This window comes from Orycteropus afer, unplaced genomic scaffold (assembly GCF_000298275.1).
Source record: "Orycteropus afer afer isolate SDZICR_OR568_19922 unplaced genomic scaffold, OryAfe1.0 scaffold00164, whole genome shotgun sequence".
NCBI lineage: Eukaryota > Metazoa > Chordata > Mammalia > Tubulidentata > Orycteropodidae > Orycteropus > Orycteropus afer.
The window spans coordinates 4,117,025-4,141,960 of NW_006921751.1; the positions used below are offsets into that span (position 1 = coordinate 4,117,025).

General features: G+C 41.0%; 1 protein-coding gene across 1 annotated transcript in view; it reads right to left on the minus strand.

Annotated features, from left to right (window-relative positions):
* Nucleotides 1-24,365, minus strand: part of GIPC2 (GIPC PDZ domain containing family member 2) — a 208,385-nt gene extending 184,020 nt beyond the window's left edge. Inside the window, exon 1 of the mRNA XM_007946503.1 lies at nucleotides 24,129-24,365. Coding sequence (XP_007944694.1) covers nucleotides 24,129-24,365 — 237 coding nt within the window. The remainder of the gene's footprint in view (nucleotides 1-24,128) is intronic.
* Nucleotides 24,366-24,936: the final 571 nt, after the last annotated feature.

The window sequence follows — 24,936 nt, forward strand, 5'->3', positions numbered from 1 at the left end:
ATATCATGGCTTGTGTCAGGCACACCTTAGTCCTCAAGGAGACATCCTTGCTCCTCAGCACTTGAAACAGTTCCTTCGCGGTTGACTTTCCCAATACTACACGTCATCTAATGTCCTGATTGCTGCTTCCATTGGCATTGATTGTAGAACCAAGCAATGAGGAATGGTATAGATACAGAATTTTTTGTGTGTTACTGAAGTTGGTACCAACTTACCTTAGAATGTTATAAATGCAAGTTCTTAAATGTAATATTCATGATAACCACTAAGAATATACATTTTAAAAAATACACAAATGTAAAGGAAAAAGGAATCAAAAAGTCTCACTACCATAAACTAACAAAACACAAAAGCATACAGTAGTAAAGGACAAAGAAGGCTTAAGACATACACACACAAAAAAAATGGCAGAAATATGTCACTTCTTAATCGGTAATTACAGTGAACATAAATGAACTAAATGCTCATGAATCAAAAGGCAGACAGTAGCAAAATGGATTTAAAAATGGATTTTAAAATGATCCAACTATATGCTGTTTAAGGAGCTCCAGTAGCACAGTGCCTAAGGCATCTGACTGCTAACCAGAAAGTTGGTGACTCAAACCCACCAACCACTCCATGGAAGCAAGACTGGGCAATCTACTTCCATAAAGATTACTGCCTCAGAAACCCAATGAGGGTTGCTATGAGTCTGAATTGACTCAGTGGTAGTGGGTTTGGGTTTTTTTACATGCTGTTTACAAGAGATACACCTTAAATCCAAAGACATGAGGTTGAAAGTGAAAGGATGGGAAAAAAAATATTCCATGCAAATAATAACCTAAAGAGAGTAAGGGTAGCAATATTACTATTAGATAAAGTAGACTTTGAAACAAAGCAGGTTGTGTTAGAAGAGATAAAGGTGGACTGTATATAGTGATAAAAGGGTCAATTAATCAAGAAAATTTAATAATCATAAATATAGATGCACCCAACATCCAGTCACCTAAATATATAAGGCAAAAACTGATAGAATTGAAGGATAGATAGTACTGAGAAGGTCTGGTGGCACAGTGCCTAAGGTATTTTACTGCTAACCAGAAAGTTGGTGGTTCCAACCCACCTGCCACTCTGGTTCAAAACTCACCAGCTGCTCCACAGAAGAAAGACAGGGGGAATCTACTTCCATAAAGATTTACCACCTCAAATCCAATGGGGTCATTATGAGTTGGAATGGACTCAATGGCAATGAGTTTGATTTTTTAGATAGATAGATTAATATTACTACAGTAACAGTTGGATACTTCAACACACCACTTTCAATGATGGACAGAACATCAAGAAAGAAGATCAACAAGGAAACAGAGGACCTAAATAACACTATAAACCAAATAAATTTAACAGACATACATAGAACACTCCACCTCAAAGCAGCACAATATACATTCTACTCCAGTACAGACGGATCATTTTCCAGGACAGACTACATTTTAGGTCACAAAACAAGTCTTCATAAATTTTACAAGATTGGATTCATTCTCCAAGTACTATGAAGTGAAGCTAGAAGTCAGTAACAGAAAATACACAAACATGGAAATTAAACAAAACATTATTAAACTTCCAAAGGATCAAGGGATCCTTTGGAATCAAATGAGAAATGACAAATTTCTTAGGGTCAAGTGAAAATGAAATCACAACATAACAAAACTTAGGGGATATAGCGAAGGCAGTACTCAGAGGGAAACTTATAACAATAAATGGCTACATTGAAAAAAAAAAAAAAAAGGAAGATCTCAAATTAACAGCCCAACTCAACAACTCTAGGAACTAGGAAGAGGAGTGCAAACTAAACTTAAACCAACCAGAAAAAAGGAAATAACAAAGATCAGAGCAGAAATAAATAAAACAGAAAAACAATAGAATCAATAAAACCAGAAGTTAGTTCTTTGAAAAGATCAATAAAATTGACAAACTTTAGTGAGATGGACAAGAAAAAAAGATGAAAATAAACAAAATAAGAAATGAAAGGGGAATGGTTAAAAATGACCCAACAGAAACAACGAGAATTATGAGAGAACATTGTGAACAACTGTATGGCAAAAACTGGATAACCTAGATGAAACAGACAAATTCTTAGAAGCATGCAACCCACCTAAACTGACTCACAAGAAGTAAAAAGCATCAATAGACTCCTAACAAGTGAATAGATCAAATCGGTGATCAAAAACCTCCCAAGAAAAAAAATTTCTGGACCAGATGGCTTCACTGAGGATTCTATCAAATATTGAGAGAAAAATTGACACTAATGTTGTTTAAACTCTTCCAAAAGATAAAGGAAGGAATACCTCCTAATTCATTATGTGAAGCAAACATGACCCAGATACTCAAACCAAACAAAGATACCACAAGAAAAGAAAACCAGAGGTCAATGTCACTTATGAATATATATGCAATAATCCTCAACAAAATACTAGCAAACAGAATTCAAAAGCATATTAAAAGAGTAATACACTATGACAAAGTGGGATTTTTTCCCGGAATGCAGGGATGGTCCAACATTAGAAAATCAATCAATGTAATACACCACATCAATAGAACAAAGGAAAAGAATGACGTGATCATCCATGAATGCTGAAAAAGTATTTGATACAAAATCCAACACCTTTTCTTGATGAAAAGGCAAAACAAAATTGGAAGAAAAGAGAAATTCCTCAATACGATGCAGGGTATGCGAAAAAACATTATACATAATGGAGAAAGACTGGGAGCTTTCCCCTTGAAAATGGAAACAGGAAAAGGGTGATCACTCTTACCACTTCTACTCAATATTGTATTGCAAGTCCTAGACAGAGCAACAAGACAAGAAATTAAAGATATTCTGACTAGAAAAGAACAAGTAAAATTATCTCTATATGTGGATGATATCCTATATAAGGAAAATCCCAAAGAGTCCACAAGAAAAATTCTAGACCTATTAGAGGAATTCAGCAAAGTTGCAGAGTACAAGGTCAACAAACAAAACTCAGTTGGGTTTCTATATACCCGCAATGAGAAAACTGAAAGGGAAATTAGGGAAACAGTTCCATCTTCAAGAGCATGTTAGAGAGTAAACAGCTGGGGATAAATCTAACCAGAGACGTGAAGACTACACAATGAAAATTATAAAACACTGTGGAAAGAGATTAAAGAAGACTTAAATAAATGGAAAAATATTCCATGTTCATGGATTGAAAGACTTAATATTGTTAAGACGTCAATACTACCTAAAGCAATTTATAGATTCAATGCAATCCCAATCAAAATTCTTCTAACAGTCATCTTTACAGGAATAGAAGAAGCAATCCTCAACTTTCTATGGAATGGCAAGAGGCCCCAAATAGCTAAAACAGTGTTGAAAGAGAAGAACAAAGTAGGAGGACTCATACTTTCTGATTTTAAAACATACTATACAGCTAGTATACGACGGCACATAACAACAACAACAACATACAGCTACAGTAAACAAAACAATCTGTTGTTGTTGTTGTTATGTGCCGTTAAGTCAAACCCGACTCATAGCGACCCCTCCTTGGGTTTCCGAGGCAGTATCACTACAGAATTAGGATTGCCCAACCTTCCTTCCGAGGAGCGGCTGGTGGGTTTGAACCGCCAGCCATCTGGTTAGCAGGCAAGTGTCTTAGCCACTATGCTACCAGAGCTCCCAATCTAGTACTGGTATAATAAGACAAATAGACCAGTGGAAATGAATTGAAAGTCCAGAAATAAAGCCACACATCTATGATCAACTGATTTTTGACAAGGGTGCTAAGCCCATGCAAAGGGGAAAGAAGGGTCTCTTCAATAAATCAAACTGGGAACACTGAATTTGCACGGGCAGAAAAATGAAACATGATCCATTCCTAAAACCATATGCAAAAACAAATCCAAAATAGAGTAAGCACCTAGATGTGCAAACTAAAAATCATGACATTCTTAGAACAAGCAGGGGCAATGCTGTAAGGCCTAGCTTTCAAAAATGGATTATCTAATATAATAAAAGCATAAACAGCAAAGGAGAAAAATAAATAAATGGGACCTCAGAAAAATTAAAATTTTTGTTCATCAAATGACTACCAAAAAGGGAAAAGACAAGCTACTGAATGACAAAGTATCTTTGGAAACCATATATTCAACAAGAATCTAATAACATCTAATAACATACATATATATATATACATACAAACACACACACACACACACACATATCTTCAACAACTTAACAATAAAAAGATAAATAACGGAATCATAAAATGGACAAAGGATCTGAATAGACATTTCACCAAAGAGGACATTCAAATGGACACCTAACACATGAAAAGATGATCAGTATCATTAACCATCAGAGAGATACAAATCAAAATTACAATGAGATACCATTTCACTCTCACTAGGATAGCTAGGGAGCTCTGGTAGCGTAGTGCCTAAGGCACTTGACTGCTAACCAGAAGGCTGGCAGTTCAAACCCACTAGCCATTCCTCAGAAGGAAGATGGGGCAATCTACTTCCATGGTGATACTGCCTCGGAAACCCAAGGAGGGGTTACTATGAGTCAGGTCCGACTTGACAGCACATAACAACCACAGGATGGCTAAGGTTAAAGAAAAATTAAAAATGAAATTGAATGAAACAAATTGTCGGAAGATGTGGGAAAACCGGAACCCTTATCCACTGCTGGTAGGAATGCAAAATTATACAGCTGTTGTGGAAAACAGTGTGATGGTTCCTCAAAAAACTAAAAATAGAACAACCATATATGACTCAGCAATTCCACTCCTAGGTATATACCCAAAGGTCTTGAAAGCAGAGACTCATATGCCAATGTTCATTACAGCACTATACACACTAACCAAAAGGTTGAAACAATCTAAATGTCCATCAACAATGAATGGATAAACAGAATGTGCTACACACATACAATGGAATACTACTCAGCCAGTGGGATAAATGATGTCTTAATACAAGTTACAGTATGGATGAGGCTTGAAGACATTATGCTGAGTGAATTAAACCAGTTACAAGAGGGCAAATATTACATGACTGCACTTATAGAAAAAGACAAGAAAATGTAACTGTGTAGAGACCAAAGTTTATTAGTACTTACCAGGAGCGGGACAGGAGGAGAAAAGCAAGGTTAAAGGTGATGGAGAAATCACACTGATTAAGGGTAGGGCTGCACAGCCAATTATTATAACTGCTGTCAGTAAGTTGTACACATGTAAAGAGCTGAATTGGCAAAACTTGTGTGATAGATGTATTTACCAAAAAAAAACAAGTAGCTGCTGAGGCTGTTTATGTACATCCACAATTCATAAGATTTGATTCCTTTACTTGGAGGGTCAGGATATGATTTCAAAGCACATCCCACGTAACTAGCCTATGATGTTTAGTGTTTCTGTTCTACCTCTTGATTTGTAACATAGTGCCTGGGGTCTTAAAAGCTTGCAAGAAGCCATCCAAGGCACAATTGGTCTCTGTTCACCTGGATCAACAGAGGAAGACAGAGAGTCATGAATAGGAGGAGAATATGGAATGTGTGGCTGACAGCCTTCATGAACAACTGCGTCCTTTGTCATGTGACCAGAAATGGATGGTGCCCAGTTACCATTACCAAATATTTTAATAAAAAGGAAGAAAATATAGAGCAGAATTTCAAATTCTCATGGACTCCAGACTTCCTGCAGCAACAAAGGTTGGATGAACTCTTGAAATTACTGCCCTGAGACAATCTTTAAACCTTAAACTAAAAATATCCCTGAAGAGGTACAGACAACAAAGATAAACACTTTCGCATGTACAGATGGGTGGACAGGCTGAACAATCAGGTATGTCTAGGCAGTGGGGAGTGTTTCCATGACCATGTATAGGGTTGGCATACGATGTTTCTACAAATATATTTGTATGTGCTGTAAGAATGTTTGGGTGTATAATAGAGGTGACAAAGGACAGCCAGCTACATGGACAGAGTGAGTAGTTGGGACCTGTGGACTTGGGGCCACAGTTGCAGAGGACATCAAGCTCAAATGGCATAACATACTACATAAAAACGTTCTTCAACATCCTACTTTGCTGAGTAGTGACTGGGGCCTTAAAAGCTTACAAGTAGCCATCTACATTCAATGATGGGTCTCTCCTCATCCAGAGCAAAGAAGAATGACGAAAACCAAAGACACATGGAAATGATTAGTCCCAGGGACTAGTAGACCATGTGATTCTCAGCCTATATGACCACGAGACCAGATGGTGCCTGGCTACCACTGTCAAGTACTCGGAGGGGGATCAGTGCAGGAGATCCTGGATAGACAGGGAGAACAATGTGGAACAATACTCAAAATCATAAAAAGTAAAATAATACCAGTCTTGCTGGTCTGACAGAGCCTGGTGAAACCCTTGAGACTATGGTCCCTCGTTACCCTTCAGGTCTTGAAGTGAACTCACTCCTGTGACTTCTAGCCAGACAACAGATGGGCATAGGGGTGAACATTTATGTAGATACACTCCTTGGAACAACCAATCATGGGAGAAAAGAAAGGCAGTGTTTGCACAGGGAGATAGCTAAGGGGGCAGAAGTGCATGGGAGGGAAGGAGACAGGGAAGAGGTAACTACAGGGAGAAAGTGGGAAGACAGCTGTTACACTGTGAGGAATTACAGTCAATGTCATGAAACAAAATGTATGTGAACTGCTGTATGGAAAATTAATTTGCTCTGTAAACTTTTACCCAAATTACAATAAAAAAATTTTTTTAAGAAAATCCCTGAAATTTTCTTAAAACACAACAATAGTTTAGCTTAACTGGTAAAAAATATCTGCCTTGAGCATTATGCTCTTTTAAGAACTATCTATCTGTGATCAAATTGATAACAGCAACTTGAAAGATTGGATAAGAACCTTAGGGGGCAGTAAATTAATGTTAATATGGGAGGGACAACTCAGAAAAGTAGAGTAAGAATGGTGACACGACTTGAAGAAATTAATCAATGTCACAAAATTGTACATGTAGAAACTGCTGAATTGGTGTACATTTTGCTGTATATACTTTTAACAACAAAACAAATAAAATGTTATAGCTAGACTCATCCTTTTACTACCACCATCCCTACATAATGTAAACTCTGAGACAGGTACTGGGTTAGTTACCTTTGAATATCCTTCACAACCTTTTACAAGAATGACATTCAAATGTTTTTAATTGACTGAAGACTCTGAGGTAATATTCAAGCTGGAAAAAACCTTGAACATATTCCTTTAACCCAGTGGTTAAATATCTACCAAATGATGATAGAATAGCTACCTAAGGATATCAAGGAAACTTAAAAATTACAGCATTCTCAGGGCCAACCCCAAATCCAGGAGATTGGGTCCAGAAATCATATGTTCTTTAAAAATATCCCTAAGTGATTCTGAGATGCAACTGGATTTGGGAACCACTGATCTAATCAACCCCATTCATACCACATACGAGGAAACTAAAGTCCAACAAGATGAAAGACTTGCCCAAAATTAGTTAGAAATATGAACATAATAGCAAAAATAGCAGTAAAGCACAGGGACAAAATGGAAACTATCCGGCAGAGTTTTTCAGAATGAAATTACAAAGATAAGCATTACATAATTAGAACATTATTAATTATCGTAGATAAAGAGCTCCTTGTCACATAATAAAACAAATTATGAACAATTTAAAAAAAAAAAAAAACATCAGCACATTTTAAAGGATGTATCTTGGAAGATTGGTTCAAAGAGCATGTGCTAGTTAAGTTTGTGTGTCAACTTGGCTAAGCCTGGTTGAGTGCCTGGGCAGCTGTATGTAGTTATTCCCCATGGTTGTTGTTGTTGTTGTTGTTGTTAAGTGCCATCGAGTCGTTTCCGACTCATAGCGACCCCATGCACAGCAGAACGAAACACTGCCCGATCCCGCGCCAGCCCCACAATCCCTGCTATACTTGAGCCCATCATCGCAGCCACCATATCAATCCATCTCCTTGAAGGCCTCCCCCTCTTTCGTCGACCCTCTACCCTACCAAGCATGACTTCCTTCTCCAGGGAATGGTCCCTTCTTACAACATGACCAAAATAGGTGAGACGAAGTCTGGCCATTCTTGCTTCCAAGGAGCATTCTGGCTGCACTTCCTCCAGGACAGATCTGTTAGTTCTTTTAGCAGTCCATGGTACTTTCAGCATTCTCCGCCAGCACCACAACTCAAAAGCATCAACTCTTCTTCGGTCTTCCTTATTCATTGTCCAGCTCTCACATGAATACAAGGCGATTGGAAATATCATGGCTTGTGTATTCCCCATGGTGAGACTGGTAATTCATTCCATGGTGGAATCTATTGGAGCAGCTGAGTAGCAGCTTTGGGTATGTGGTCTGCTTCCAGTATATAAGAAACAGCCTTGGGAATGGTCTCCAGCTTATGGCACACTTGAACCCTGTATATAGCCGTGTCATTGTTCAGCAGCCTGCCATGTTCTGCCAACCTTGGGACTTTCAGTGGACTTAAATTAATGGCCTGCCATGTGGTTTAGTAACATTGAGACTGTGCCATTTTATTTGTTGACCTTGGGCTTGTTAGCCTCAGCAGCCAGTTGCAGCCTGAGTGAAGAGATGCCTCTAACTTCAGTGGGCTGGGAGCAAGAGGCAGAGCTGAAGCCCAAGGTCAAGGGGCTTTCACACAGCCCCTAGAGCCTGGCACTTTGAACTCAGACTTCTAGCCTCTTGAACTGTAAGAGAATAAACTCCTGTTTGTTTAAGCCATCCCATTTGTGGTATATTCTTGCCTGAGTGGCACTAGGTAACCAGAACAGAGCATTTTATAAGAAAAAAAAAATGTGTGGGATGAGAAATACCAAATTTGGTTGTTTTTTTAGAGAAATTCTCCAAGTTTTTAATATATAGTATGAATTTGCAAGATAAATTTCTCAAAGTTATTTGATACTTGTAGCCATCTTTAGCCACTAATTGAAAAGTTAGCAATTCAAACCCATCTGTCCTCCCTCAGGGAGAAAGAATTAGTGATCTGTTTTGTGGAGGTTACGGCCTAGAATACCCTATGGTGGAGTTGTACTCAACAACAACCTGCTAAGTTTCTTGTCTTTGATCTGAACTACACTGGACAAAGGCTGTCTTTTTCATCTTTATGTTCCCGACATCATGCATAATGCTGAACTCATAGTAACCACTCAGGTGATTTCAACACCTTCAGCAAAAAATAGTTAAAAGTAATCAGGAATGAGTTGTTTATTTGGTAGGTAAAGGGTTAAAAAGTTGGAACACAATAAAGGCCCTTCAACTTCAGAATGATAACAGCAACAACTAACATGTGATAAATATCTACTATGTGCCAGGCACTGACTGATCAAAGGCTTCATGTACATTCTTTCACTAACCCTCACAACAACTTGGTACTACCATTAACAAAGAAGTCCCAATGGTACAATGGTTAAGGTCTTGGCTCCTAACCCAAAGGTTGGGGGATTTAACCCACAAAAAGTGTTGGATTACCCAATAAACAAAACAAGCACAAGATCACCACATTGTTCATGTGGCAGTGAGCTTACTTGTGCTTACTTGCTAATCTGTAGTGAAAATTTTTACATTTTTTCACCACATCAAAGATTCTCCTTGTAGGCATGGCTGGCATCTGTCTCTTCTCCAATTTCACAACACCTTCCTACAGAATCTAAGTCTCTTCTCAAATTTACAATCCCTGACAGGGACAGAGTACCTAACAAGCAAGGTAAACACAGGCTTACTTGTGTTTACTTACTAATCTGTGGGACTCCTTACCTACTGTTCACTTTCCTTTGTACCTCATAATCTTGTATGTTGGACTACAGTTGGGACCTGACCACAAGCAATGGTTCCTGTCCCGCTTGTACTATACCATGAACGGCTGACACAACAGAAACTCCCTTAGAAGTTTGGGTTGAAACACATAGAGGAGGACACAGAGAGTAAAGAGGCAAAGAAGAAAGACACAAAGAAAGGAGGCAATAAGTAAGGGCCTTAAATGAGCAAAGTTAAGAGAAAGAAAGGAGAGAATAAGCCAAAGGAGAGTAAGTAGTAAAAAGAGCAAGTAGGAGATGAAAGGTAAAGGACAGGTAGACTTGCTGTTGGTTCTGCAGAGTCTTCAAAAACCAGATTCACTGCCATTGATTGATTCGGACTCATAGAGAACCCCATTGGGTTTCCAAGGCCATAAATCTTTACAGAAGATGACCACCTCCTCTTTCTTCTGCAGAGTGGCTGGTGGGTTCGAACCACGCACCTTTTTGGTTAACAGCCAAATGCCTTAACCACTATACCACCAGAGCTCCTTTTTCCAGAGTCTAAAGACTGCTTTAGGAGCTCTGGTAGCATAGTGCCTAAGGCACTTGACTGCTAACCAGAAGGCTGGTGGTTCAAACCCACCAGCCACTCCTCTCAAGGAAGGTTAGGCAATCTACTTCTGTAGTGATACCACCTCAGAAACCCAAGGAGGGGTCGCTATGAGTCAGGGCTGACTCGACGGCACATAACAACAACAACAACTGCTTTAGCCTAGACAGTATGAATGTTTTTTCAGTCTTCCATGGAATCTGAGAAGCTATATAGGTTATCCTGAGCTGTCATACCTACCTGTATAAACCAAAACCCACGGCCATCAAGCATTTTTAAGGCTGTAAGGAGCTCTGGCAGTACAGTGATCAAAGCATTCAGTTGCTAACCAAAACATGGGCAATTCAAACTGATCAGCTGCTCTGTGGGAGAAAGATGAGGCAGTCACTTTCCATAACGATTTACAGCCTTGGAAACCCTATGGGATAGTTCTATTCTGTCCTATAGAGTCACTATGAATCAGAATTTGACTCAGTGGCAATGGGTTTGTTTTTAATCTTTACAGAAACAGACTGCCACATCTTTCTCCCATGGAGCAGCTGGTAGATTCGACTGCAGACCTTTTGCTTAGATTAGCAATTGAACATTTAACCACCACGCCACTAGGGCGCTTTCCTCCACTAGGGTGCATAACCTAGTAATATAAATAAATATATATATACATTCATATATACATAAAAGTTAGGCCAGGTAACCTGAGTAGTAAGTCCCTAGGTTACTAACATCTGACTTATGGACAACTTCTACTTGCCCTTTAATGTTATATAAGTTTGCCCTCACTTTGAAACAATTAACCCACCCCTGAATCAACCTCTACTCACAACAAATTCTCCCTCACAATCACCTTCACCAGACATACATGCAGTTTTTTAATCACTGAAAAGGCTTCAAGACTTTTCTTCCACTGACCAAACCCACTATCCTTAAGTCAATTCCAACTCTCCTTGAGTCAATTCCAACTCATAGCAACTCTAGAGGGCATCGTAGAACTGTCCCATAGTTTTTTTAGAGAAAAAAACTCTGTAGGGTTTTTTCCCATAGGGTTTCCAAGGCTGTAAATCTTAAAAGAAGTGGATTACCACATCTTTCTCCTAAGGAGCCTTCGGTGGTTTGGAATCTCTGACCTTTCAGTTAGCAGCCGAGTCCTTTAAACACTGTGCAACCAGGGCTCCTTCTTGCACTAAAAACCAAAACCAAACCCACTGCCATCAAGTTGATTACGACTCATAGTGACCCCCACTGGGTTTTCAAGGCAGTAAATCTGCACAGAAGTAGATTGTTTCATCTTCCTCCCACGGAGCAGCTGGTGGGTTTGAACCCATGACCTTCTGGTTAGCAGCCAAATGCTCACTATGCCACCAGAGCTCCTTTCTTACACTGAAGTAAGGCTAAATAAGAACCATATGCACCTATTCTGAGATACTTAGGGATGGCTTAAAGGGACATTTGGAAACAGATCTCATTCATAACCCTGGGACTCCCCTGTATCTCCATCTCTTACAACCTTCAAAACACTATCACATCCACTCAGGATGGCTGGAGTGGTGGAGCAGGTGAGGGAAGGGGAAGGAGCCAGCCATTGGGCTATGGAATACCAGAAGCTTGGAGAAGAGTCTGGCCCTGCCCAGGAGTTGGGACTTTATCCTAGAGTTGTAGACACACCTGCATCAGGGGATTTCCAGTACAAGAGGAAATGATCTGATCTATTTACTCCCTTCCATATGGCAATGAGGTCTATAAGCTGGTTGGATTCTCCTCCTGCTTCTCAAAATGAGTCATGGTTTTCTTGCTTGAGTTTCTTCACATAAAAATGAGTCTGATACTCATGAAGGGATATTAAGTATACACAATGTTAGTAATATATTTAGTTTCTCAGCTGTCACTGCACAGTACCAGAAAATACCATTATGTGCAACTGAAATCAGACATTATATAAATAGTGTCTGAATGGTTGCTTGTTGTTCTGCTTTATAAAACACAAGTCAAGGATCATTTCTCTACTGAAAAAATTCTGAGTTATTCTCACTGCCTATAGAATAAAATCTGTGCATCTTCAAGGACATTTGTAGTCTAGCTACTAGCTATTTCTATCATCTGCTTACATTTATCAAACTTTTATGGAGTATCTAAACCATCAGGGATGCTAGTGCATGCTGGGAATGAAACTTACAAACATACAGAGAAAAAGTTCCAGTCCTCAAGGGGAGATGAGTAACTAAATTCAACTCAATGTGCTAAATTCTGAGGGGAGGTGACAGCTGAGGCTTGAAAGGTGAGTAGGAGCTATTGGAACAAAGAAGAAAAAGCAAAGAGGAAAGAAATAGCTAAATATTCTATAATGTAAGAGATGATTGTTCAGAGAGGAGACTGAAGTAGAACAATACAGGACTCAAGAAGCAGGCAGGAAATACGCAAATGCAGTTTTACTGTGTGGCATGGAGAGAATGAAAAGGAGGGAGCTAACATGAGAAAGGACACATCCTGGAAGGTCTTGAATGTCGTGCTTGGGCATGTGGTAGGAATTATGTGTAAGCAACTGGAAGTGCTGAATCAGGTTTGCTAAACAGACTGGTGTGATCAGAGCTATGTTTTAGGAAGACTAATCCAACATAAAGGAGCTTTGGTGATACAGTGCCTAAAACATTTGACTGGCAATCTGAAGGATGGCAGTTTAAACCCACCAGCGCTCCATGGAAGGAAGATGAGGCAATCTACTTTTGTAAAGATTTACTGCCTTGGAAACCCAATGGGGGTCGCTATGAGTCAGAATTGACTCCTTGGCAGTGAGTTTGGTTTTGGTTTGGTAATCCCAACATCAAGATATAAAAGAGAGTATGGGTGGAGACAGAGAAACAATATTCAGGGTGGCCCTTGGGAATCTGCATTATAATAACCCAGACAAATACTATCCCAGTGACAATCGTCAAAGCCCTCCAGCCAAAGACCACTAGGAATTCACACCTATAGTTTATTGCTCCTTATAAGAAGGGAAACCCACACTCCATGCGGCACTCATTTATGTGGTAAAGATTAACAGGACCTCAATCCCTAAAATGTGAAGACTGATCCAGTCCTCACATTCTCATATCTCTATCCTCATCACCAGCTGACCTTCCCTTCTCCCTCCTCCTCCGTACTCTCTGAACCTAGACAACCAGAGCTAATTCAAAGCTCACAAATTAAAAGGACATTGCCCTTCAGAATACCAAATAGGCAAACGCCAGCTGCAAGTTTGGGAAGTCCACATGATACTCCAACCTTCTGACCTGCTGGCCACAAATTTGGGGCTGGTTTCCCATTACCCTTTCAGGATGCCAGCTGCAAGCTCAGGATGGACAGACAACACCCTTACTTTCTGACCTACTCTCATTGCCCCTTTGCTGGAACAATTCACAGAATTCACAGAATGGAGCATATATCATATTTGTGATGCAGTGGTTAAGTGCTCAACTGCTAACCCAAAGGTAGACAGTTTGAACCCACCAGCTGCTCTATGGAAGAAAGATGTGGCAATGTGCTTTAGTAAAGATTACCAAAAAAAAAAAAAAAAAGGAGCTCTGGTGGGAGCTCTAGTGGCACAGTGGGAGCCCTGGTGGTGTAGTGCCTAAGGCATTTAACTGCTAACCAAAAGGCTGTTGGTTCAAACCCACCAGTCACTCCTCCGAAGGAAGGTTGGACAATCTACTTCTGTAGTGATATTGCCTTGGAAACCCAAAGAGGGATTGCTAGATGGCAGTGAGTTTGGGGTTTTGTTTTGTTTTGTTTGTTTTGTTTTGTCTTGGTGGTGTAGTGCCTAAGGCATTTGACTGCTAACTAGAAGGCTGGCTGTTCAAACCCACCAGCTACCAGAAGGAAGATTGGGCAATCTACTTCCATAGTGATACCACCTCAGAAACCCAAGAAGGGGTCGCTATGAGTTAGAAAGATTACAGCTTTGGAAACCCTTAGGGGCAGTCCCATTCTGGGCTATAATGTCACTATCAGTTGGAATCGAATCTATGGCAAAGGATTTTATACCATACTTAAAGACCACTGATTTATTATAACCAAAAGGACACACATGAAGAGATGTGTAGGGTGAGGTCTAGGAGAGTTCCGAGCACAAAGCTTCCATAGCCCAAGGGATGCGCTACTCTCCTTAGAGCAGATGCACCCATCAACCAAGAAGCTCTGCTCATGACTTCTATCACCCAGTCCTTCATGATAGGCTAAATCATACCTCCTGAGGCTAGTTGATATTGGCCTCCCAGGTGAGTCTTTTCTGGTCTGGCCAGCCCCCACTCATCAGTGCAAATTATCAGGTGTGACCTGGAAATGCTAAACCAAAGCACCCCAATTACTTACAGGGTTATTTCTCCAGAGCCAAGGACTCTTTACTTAAGGTAAAACTATGTCCATTAGCCTATACCATGTCTCATTAAGAGGATTTTTTTAATAATTTATTATAGGATTTGGCCTTGTGTTAAGTGATGTTGGAGAGGATTTAAGGAAGAGTGTATTTGTTCTGGATTGGGTGCAGTCAAGGACCAAAACCAGTTGCCATCCACCAATTCTGATTCACAGTGAGCCCATGTGTGTTAGAGTAGAACTTTGTCCATAGGGCTTTCAGAAGTAGATCACCAGGCCTTTCTTCCAGGGTGCCTCTGGGTAAATTTGCTGTCAACCTTTCAGTTAAACTGAGCACTTAACCATTTGCACCTCTCAGGGACTCCAACCTATCTACAAGGTGGTAAAAACTGATCAAAGCTAACACTAATATTAGTAAAGGAATAGTAGTCACTCATGTTAGCCAGGATAGGGGAATGCTTGGTCATTTTGTGGTATGGACAACGTTTGCATTTTTGTCTGTGTTTAGACATGATTAGAGTCAGCTTGCTTTTGTCTTGATATATCACAGTCACAGAGTGGCCTTGTCCAACGTTGATGTTCTGTGTAACTGTTTATGTTCAACAGAAGAATGCCAAGGCAGCTGATAAAAATACAGAAATTAAAAAAAAAAAAAAAAACTCACTGCCATCAAGTCGATTAGGACACATAGCAATCCCCTTTGGGTTTCTGAGGTGGTAAATCTTTATGGAAGTAGATTGCCCAATCTTCTTTCCGTGGAGTAGCTAGTGGGTTTGAACAACCAACCTTCTGGTTAGCAGTCAAATAGGCTAGGCCACCAGCTCCCCTTAAGGCAGCTGATAGTGCCAGGCAATTCCCAATACCAGGGACTGCTTTTCTCTTTCACACACATTTTCAACTCGATTTTGCTGAACTTGTTTTAGAATCCTCAGAGCTTGCTGGTAAAGTTCACATCAAATTCCTAATTCCTTCATTTGTTGTTTGCTTTCCAGGGTGGGGAGGGGAGCTGTGTACAAATCAGTAAACTGTTTTGCTGTATTCTTCCCAGATTGCTATTTGTGAAACAGAAAAATGTAGCTTTACTTGCTACTTATCTGCATTGCTAGGAAATGATAAAGTCTGCAGAGCATTTCACATTCTTCAGAAGTACCGTATAAATACAGAATATTGACTTTCTTAAGAGCTCAGTGCTCATGCCAGCAAGTTAAGAAAGGAAGGCAGTTTCTGGGAAGCCTCACAAAGCAGTCCACCCTACAGTGTAACTCATTTCAGAAGCCACTTTGCTTGCAAACAGAGCATCAATATTTCTGGAATTGGTAACAATGCAAGCATCTGATACAAAATAACCCTAAAGTTTCCCAGATTCTGCTATACTACACCCTCTTAATCCTCCTTGAGATATGAATGAAGCTCCTCACTCCTACCCACTCCCTACCCACTCCCCCAATAAAGGCTCCTCTCACTTACTTCTCACTACAACAGAAAAGAAATAAACACCTACTGAGATGCCAGTAGGAGCCCTGGTGGCATAATGCCTAAGGCACTTGACTGCTAACGAGAAGGCTGGTGGTTCAAATCCACCAGCCACTCCTCAGAAGGAAGATGGGGCAATCTACTTCCATAGTGATATCGCTTCCAAAGTCCAAGGGAGTTGGATCCGACTCAACAGAAGTAAGTTTGGTTTTTTTGAGATGCCAGTACTGTAACCAGTACTAAAGCTTTACATTAATATGTGATTTTAAGTATTGTATTTGTGAGGATTTGCTCGTTCAACAACTATTTCTTGAGCTCTATGTTATTTGTGGGAGCTCTGGTAGCATAGTGCCTAAGGCATTTGACTGCAAACCAGAAGGCTGGTGGTTCAAACCCACCAGCCACTCCTCAGAAGGACGATGGGGCAATCTACTTCCGTAGTGATACTGCCTCGCAAACCCAAGGAGGGGTCGCTATGAGTCAGGGCCGACTCAACGGCACATAACAACAACAACAACATGTTATTTGTAGAACACCAGGCCCTTGGTGCTATATCAGTAAACAAAAACAGCCAAAGCTCCTTGCCTTTGTGATTGTATTTGTGGAGGAGTAGTGGGCACAGATAGACAATAAACTGAGTAAATAAATTTTAAAATTTAAGTGGGAAAGGGGATTAAAGAATCTGGGGAGTTGCCATTTTAAATATGATGATCAGCTGTGACCTCACTGAGAGGTGACAACTAAGCAGACATACAGGAGGAAAAGCATTTTTCAGGAAGAACCTCCTGGCAGAGAGGAGAGCAAATGGGAAAACCCTAAGGCTCCAATGTTCAAGGAATAGCCAGAAGGCCAAACTGGATGGATGGAGCACAAGGAATTATGTTAGAGAAGTAACAGGACCTAAAGGTCATCATAAGATTTGGGCTTTTACTGTAAGTGAAATGGGGAGACATCAAATGTTTTGAGCAGAAACATGAGATATAGGCTGTAAAGAGGCAAAAGCAGAACAGATAGACCAGGAAGGAGGGTGTTACAATTATCCAGACAGTAATTATAAAGTGGGAATAAGGGCAACAGAGGTAAGATTAGTGAGATGAGGTAAGTATCTGGATATACCTCAGCCTATATGACTATGAGACCAGAAGAACTAGATGGTGCCCCGCTACCACTGTCAATCACTTGGAGGGGGATCTATGTAGGAGATCTTGATTGTGTGGGAGAACAATGTGGAACAAAACTCATTTTTAAAAAATGGGGGAGGGGACCAGTTTTGCTAGTCTGATAGAGCCTGGTGGAACCCCTGAGACTATGGCCCCTAGCTGCCCTTCAGGTCTGGAATTGAAGCCACTCCTGTGGCTTCCAGCCAAACAAAAGACAGGCAAATCAGCTGAACATTTACATTAGCTAGATATACTCCTTGGAGAGAATAATCATGGGAGAATAGAAGGGCTGTGTATGCATAGGGAGACAGTTTGGGGGGGGGCAGGTACATGGGAGGGAAAGTCACAAGGAAGAGGTAACTATGGGGAGGAAGTGGGAAGAGAGCTGTTACACTGTGGAAAAGTACAGTCAATGTCATGAGACAAAGTGTATGTGAACTGCTGTATGGAAAACGAATTTGCTCTCTAAACTTTCACCCAAATCACAATAAAATTTAAAAAAAGAAGAAAAGAATCTGGATATATAGTGAAACCTGTGAGCAGGAACTTGCCAAGACTGCCTTATTTTTCCAGGTCTTAGAAGTTTTCTGCCTTTGACAGGGTTCAGTTTTACCACTTTTCTATCACTTTCTATTAGTGGAAAATATTTTAGATTCCCTTCTTTGACAGGGTTCCACTTTATTCAGGTTCCAGGTTTCACAAGTTTTACTGTATTTTGAAAATTAAGTCAACAGAAGTTGCTGATTAATTGGTTGTAGCTGTGATATAAAGAAAGGATTCAAGGATGGCTCCAAAAATTTTGGTCAGAAGAGGATAGACTTGCCATTAAGGAAGATGGAGAAGACTAGACATGGTAGGTATAAGGGAGAGGAAGGGGAAGAAGAGTTATTTCTAAGTATCTCCATTTTGACATGTTCAACAGGCAGTTGAATGTAGAAGTACAAATTCCAGGAGAGAGGTGCAAGCTGTAGATATTTGGCAGTTATCAGAGTACTTAAACCATGATCATCAAGGAAGTGACAATATATAAAGAAGAGATCCAAAGACTGAGCCCTGGAGAACTTCAACAGTAAGAAGTCAGGACGAAGACAAGGGACAAGATTGCAGTCACTTCTTGGCCACAGCCAGCTACCCAGAGGGAGCAAATAGTTGAACCTGTGGGCTCAGGACCATAGTCACAGGGGACATCAAGCTCAATTGGCATAACATACTACACAAAAATGTTGTTCCACACCCTACTTTGGCGAGTAGCAACTGGGATCTTAAAAGCTTGCAAGCAGCCATCTAGATGTAACGAGGGATCTCTCTTCATCCAGAGCAAAGAAGAATGAAGAAAACAAAGACATATGGAAACAATTAGTCCAAGCGACTGGTACACCATTGCGATCCTCAGCCTATACAACTATTAAGACCAGAAGAACTAGATGGTGCCCGGCTACCACTATCAATCACTCAGCAGTGGATCTATGTAGCAGATCCTGGATAGAGTGGGAGAACAATGTGGAACAAAATTCAAAATCATTAAAAAGGGTGGGGCATGTTTGCTGGTCTGACAGAGCCTGATGGAACCACTGAGACTATGGCCCCTAGCTGCCCTTCAGGTCTGGAATTGAACCTACTCCTGTGGCTTCCAGCCAAACAAAAGACAGGCAAATCAGCGGAATTTTTACATTAGCTAGATATACTCCTTGGAGAGCTCAATCACAGGAGAATAGAAGGGCTGTGTATGCACAGGGAGATGGCTTGAGGGGGGGGTGGCAGAAGTGCATGGAAGGAAGGACACAGGGAAGAGGTTACTATGGGAGGAACAGGAAGGGGAGCTGTTGCATTGTGGGAAACTGCAGTCAATGTCATGATACAAAGTGCATGTGGACTGCTGTATGGAAAGTGAATTTGTTCTGTAAACTTTCACCCAAATCACAATAAAAATTAAAAAAAAAAGTCAGGAAGAAGAGAAAAAAATCAACAACAGTGGAAAAAAAAAATCCATTAAGTATGAAGAAGGAGCTCTGGTAGCGTAGTGTCTAAGGCACTTAACTGCTAACCAGAAGGCTGGAGGTTCAAACCCACCAGCCACTCCTCAGAAGGAAGGGTGAGCAATCTACTACCTCAGAAACCCAAAGAGGGGTGACTATTAGTCGGAGATGACTCGACAGCACATAACAACAATAACAACAAGTAGGAAGAAAATCAAGAAAGGATGCCATCCGAGGAGCCAAGTAAATAAAGATTCCAAAAACAAGGGAGTGATCACCATGCCAAAAGCTACTGATATATCAGTGAAGGCAAGGACCAATAATTAATCACTGGATTTAGCAACCCCAATATTTTCAATGAGCTTAATAAAATACAATTTTGGGAAAGTAGTGAGACTAAAACTTGGTTGGAGAAAGTTTAAGAGAGGAGAGATTAATTGGAGATGACAACTTTCTAAGAGTTTGCTATAAAGGAGAAATGGAGTAGTAACATAGGGGAGAGGACAGGTGTCAAGAAAAAGTTTTGGGTGTTTTTATTTTTGGTTTTGTTTTGTTTTTTTAAGAGAAATAACAGTGTCATGTTTGTATGATGAACATAGGGCTTGAAATTAAATCACAAAAATTTCTTGCCTTGTCTGCTTTCTAAGTACATTGCTCTATCTGACTATCAAGAGAGGTAAAGCTACAGTTATTAGCTTGATTCATTCATTCAGTGAACTATTCAGTATCTATTATCATACACAAATGTGAGCCCTCGTAGCACAGTGGTTAAAGTGGTTGGCTGCTAACAGAAAGTTCTGAGGTTTGAACCCACCAGCCACTCCTCGGGAGAAAGATGAGACAATCTGCTTTCATAAAGATTTAAAGTCTTGGAAACCCTATGGGCAGTTCTATTCTGTCCTAGGAATCAACTGTACAGCAGCAGCTTGGGTTTGGTATCGTATAAAAAGGAGTGCTGGAGGTGCAATGGCTAAGCACTCAGCTTCTAACCAAAAAGGCTGGAGGTTCAAATCCACCCAGTGACTTCTTGGCAAAAAGCTATGGCAATCTGCTCCCATAAAGATTACAGCCTAAAAACCCTATGGCACAATTCTACTCTGTCACATGGGGTCAGTGAGTTGAAGTAGACTGGAAAGCAACTAGCAACAACATCACATACAAATAATAAAACCAAGTCAGTAGAAACTATTTCTGAATTTTACACAGAAAGTAGGAGCTCTGGTGGTATAGTGCCTAAGGCATTTGACTGCTAACCAGAAGGTTGGTTGTTCAAACCCACCAGACACTCCTCAGAAGGAAGATTGGGCAATCTACTTCTGTAGAGATACTGCCTTGGAACCCAAGGAGGGGTCGCTATGAGTCAGGACTGGCTCAATGGCAAAGCGTTTGGGTTTTTTTGGTTTTATGCAGAAAGTGAGTCCAACTGAGTTTTCAATTTCTGAAAATGTAAAGTTTCTAACTATAAAATTGATTTATTTCTAAAAGCACTCTTTGAAATTAATTACCTTTTCCTACAGCCTTCCCATATAATAGAGAATTAGGTTAAGAAAATATGTCATGGCATGAGCTATTTGTCCAACAATTAGAATGAGCAAATATTCAAAATGCCCCTTCTATAAATTTATGATTACAGCCCATGTTTAATGATCAACTCATTTATGCAACCTAAATATTTTAAAAGATGGTATTAAGCTTTCTGTAAAAGTATCCCTGCATTTAAATTATGAGTTAAGTGTTCCTTTAGATAAGGTTAATCTATTTTCTTTTTACTGGATTGCTCATTTAGGGTTTTTTTTTTAAAAAAAAAAAAAAAGAAAGAAAGAAAGAAAGGGCATCAGATATAAGGGATTCTGAGTAATTAGCCATCTGTTTCCAGGTAATGATCACAGTAGTCTGCACCCTACATTGGTATCATTTAAATCTTAAGTGAGTCATAGGCTTCATTAGCTTCCTCCTTCAGGGACCATAGAATAGTTGTAATCCACAATTGTCAGTATCTTAATAGCATCTTTTTGAGGCAATATTTCTGTGGTTGAGTCTGAGGCTTTAATTGAAAAGACCATTTGTTGAGAGAAAAAAAAAAAAAAAGAAGAAAACGTTTTTCCCAGATTTGTACTTGGAATTTAAATGCCTATACCCATCTCTCTAGAGAAAAGGCAGGTCCATGTATAAGTTAACTGTCTGTTGTTGTTGTTGTTATGTGCCGTCAAGTCAAACCCGACTCATAGCGACCCCTCCTTGGGTTTCCGAGGCAGTATCACTACAGAAGTAGGATTGCCCAACCTTCCTTCCGAGGAGTGGCTGGTGGGTTTGAACCGCCAGCCGTCTGGTTAGCAGGCAAGTGTCTTAGCCACTATGCTACCAGAGCTCTGTCTATTCAATACTATTAAGGGGAAGAAAAAAAACATTGACCCCATTGACATCTGAGAAATTATTTACACCACTATTCCCCTTGCTGGGGGAGTAAGATGAGCAATGAGACCCCACTAATGTGCATTTTATTTTAATAAGTTACTTCTGTTTCAAAATTAATTACTGAGTTATTTATGGCATATATTACAATGACTAAAACTTTATCCTGAATATAAACTCTTTTTAATCCAGATGGAAAATTCCCATTAATATTAGTTATATACATAAACATACCTATACATACACACATATATCATCGTATACAATAAAAGTTACTTATGAACTTTGATATAGCTTATCAAAACACCTTATGTTTACTATCTTGGAATTAATCTTGCAAGTCAGTGCACTGGAAGCTGAAATTACTGAACTCAGCTATTGTTGAAAGATTCTGGAAAATTTAGGAAGCAATACAGCTTCATAAATTTTGAAGACAGAAAAACACCTGTGATTGAATCAAGGCTCTGTCACTTACTGCAAGTAATTCTGAAAAAATGTTCTGAATCTCAGAGCCTCAGTTTTCTCTCCATGAAACAGGTATATACACTTTGAGAAGTTAAGAAGTTTGTCCAAGCCCAAACAGCTAGTAAGTGGTAGAACCTAGATTCACAAGTTTATCAGTCTCCAAATCTTGTCCTTAGTTCCCTAATGAGTACCTGCCCACCTGCCCACTGCCTACCCGAGAGAAGAGCAAAAGGAAATCTGTCAGTGAAAAGTGCTTTCTCAATTGCAAAGTCCTGTATAAATAATTCATAAAACGGGTTTGTGATTTGCCCGTTAATGCCGGAGAATTCTGAAAGAACAATGTATTACACTTCCAGCTCTTTTTCATCTCTTCTTGGAATTCTGCCTTGACCTCAGTTTCACTTAACAAACCTGATGAACAACATTCAAAAACAGAAATCTAAATGCTGCTGTGTGCCACTCAAAAGCAGCTTTCTGCAAGCCTCACAGGTCAGGGTAATACAATCTTGAGCTTTTGCTAGAAATGTGGACAAAATACTTTTGGGGGCTAATTTCTCACACATACCTTTGCAGTTTACTAGGGTACCTGTAGGGAGCTCTGGTAGCATAGTGGCTAAGACACTTGCCTGCTAACCAGACGGCTGGCGGTTCAAACACAACAGCCACTCCTCGGAAGGAAGATTGAGCAATCCTACTTCCGTAGTGATACTGCCTCGGAAACCCAAGGAGGGGTCGCTATGAGTCGGGCCGACTCGACGGCACATAACAACCACCACAGGGTACCCGTAAAACTGTTACATAAATGTCTGCATTGAAGAAGCATAAAATACTGCTTTCGAGATCACTCCTATATTGAGCTCCAGTTCCAAGCACTAACGCAAATATTCAAATGTAATTAACGCAAATTTCTGTCCCTTTTCAAGGGTATAATCCTCGGAAGGAAGGCTGGGCAATCTACTTCCGTAGTGATGCCGCCTCGGAAACCCAAGGAGGGGTCTTTATGATCCGGGTCCGAGTCGATAGCCCATAACAACAACAACAATGTCATATTTAGAGCTGATTTCCCATACGAGAATTGTGTTAAATTAGTCCCATGTAGTTTTAAATATGATTCTCTAAGCTAAGCTAGGAGGGAGCTCTGGTAGCATAGTGGTTAAGGCACTTGACTACTAACCAGACGGCTGGCGGTTCAAACCCACTAGCCACTCCTCGGAAGGAAGGTTGGGCAATCCTACTTCCGTAGTGATACTGCCTCGGAAACCCAAGGAGGGGTCGCTACGAGTCAGGTCTGACTCGACGGCACATAACAACAACAACAAGCTAAGCTATGCACACTTGGAATAATAAGCTTCTTGGAAATAACACCAAAGGGTTTCTAGTATCGGTATTGGAAATGGCAGATGAGGGTAACGTGGGCCTCGTTTGATATCATCTGAAAAGCACTTTGATTTATTTCTTTTCTTTTCCGTTCTGTTATACATAGGGTGTCTATGAGTCTGAGTCGACTGGACTGCACCTAACAACAACATTCTTACCCTTGCGGAAGAAGCTGGAGAGTAAAGTCCAGATAGGGGAAGGTGGTGATTGCCCATGCCCTGCTAAGCTGATTCCAGGCCTCTGAGAGCAAATGCATACACTTGAGAAAATCGCCCCTCGTTTCCCAGGGACGAGATCTCGGGACATGAAGATGTGACTTTCTCTCTCTGGTCCTAGGACTTACCTTTTTACCTTTCCACTAACGTCCCACTCACTTCCCCCGGGGACGCTTCCAACGGATCCACCCGCTTCCAATCTCGGGCTCAAGGAAGCACCGTCAGAGCTTCCCCGACCACAAGTGAAGCAGGCGCGCGCGTCCGAGAGGCAGGAAGAGCGAACGAAGGCTGTGCACCTGGCCACCTACCTCCGACTGTGGGATCTCAAAAGCGCCCGCGATCTTGGCGTACAGTTCCTGGATGCTGGAGAAATCTTCCACTCTGCCGGTGGCGCTGCCATGCGCCAGCTGCGTGTGGAAAACCAGCCTGCGTCTGGGAACCTGGTCCAGAAGGCTCCCACCGCCCGCTGCCGGCTGTTCGCTATCCACCAACCGAGCAGTCTCCTTGGCTTTGGCTTTTTTCTTTCCCGGTAGCCCCAGGGGCATCTTGCCTGTGCTGCAGAAAGCCTCCTTCGCCCAGCGCAACGGACTTTGCGCTCCTGCGCCGGCGCCTCTGCGCAGGTAAAGGCCGCTGGCCGCCGGCCGCCGGCCGCCGCCCGGCCAATAGCAGAGGCGCTTCCGCTTGGCAGTGCCAGTTGGGGGCCTCTGCCCCACCCGGAGCAGCCACCTGCCCTCCCTTGGGTGCGTCTGAAGCGAAGTAAAGGTAGGCACAGTCTCGTACCTCTTTTCATTTAAAAATGTTTACATTTCCGTAAAGGCCTAGGGATGCTGTAGCTACAAAACACAAGTCTTAGAAAACAAGCAGGCTGACCTTTCTGGTGCTTTTCCGAGGCACTCACGATTCAGCCAGCGACCGGTCAGTAGGTCTAGGCCACTGGAGATAGGGATTTCAGTCGAAGTCAGCCTTCATCTGCTTTCTTTGCGCCTTACATTCCATAGGGCAGAATTGGAAAGAAAAGTCACATAATCTTGAGATTGGTGACCCATTAAATTCATGGTCAGCACCCTCAGATGCACCCTAAACACCTCTCAGTAACCCTCCCCTCCATCAACCTTT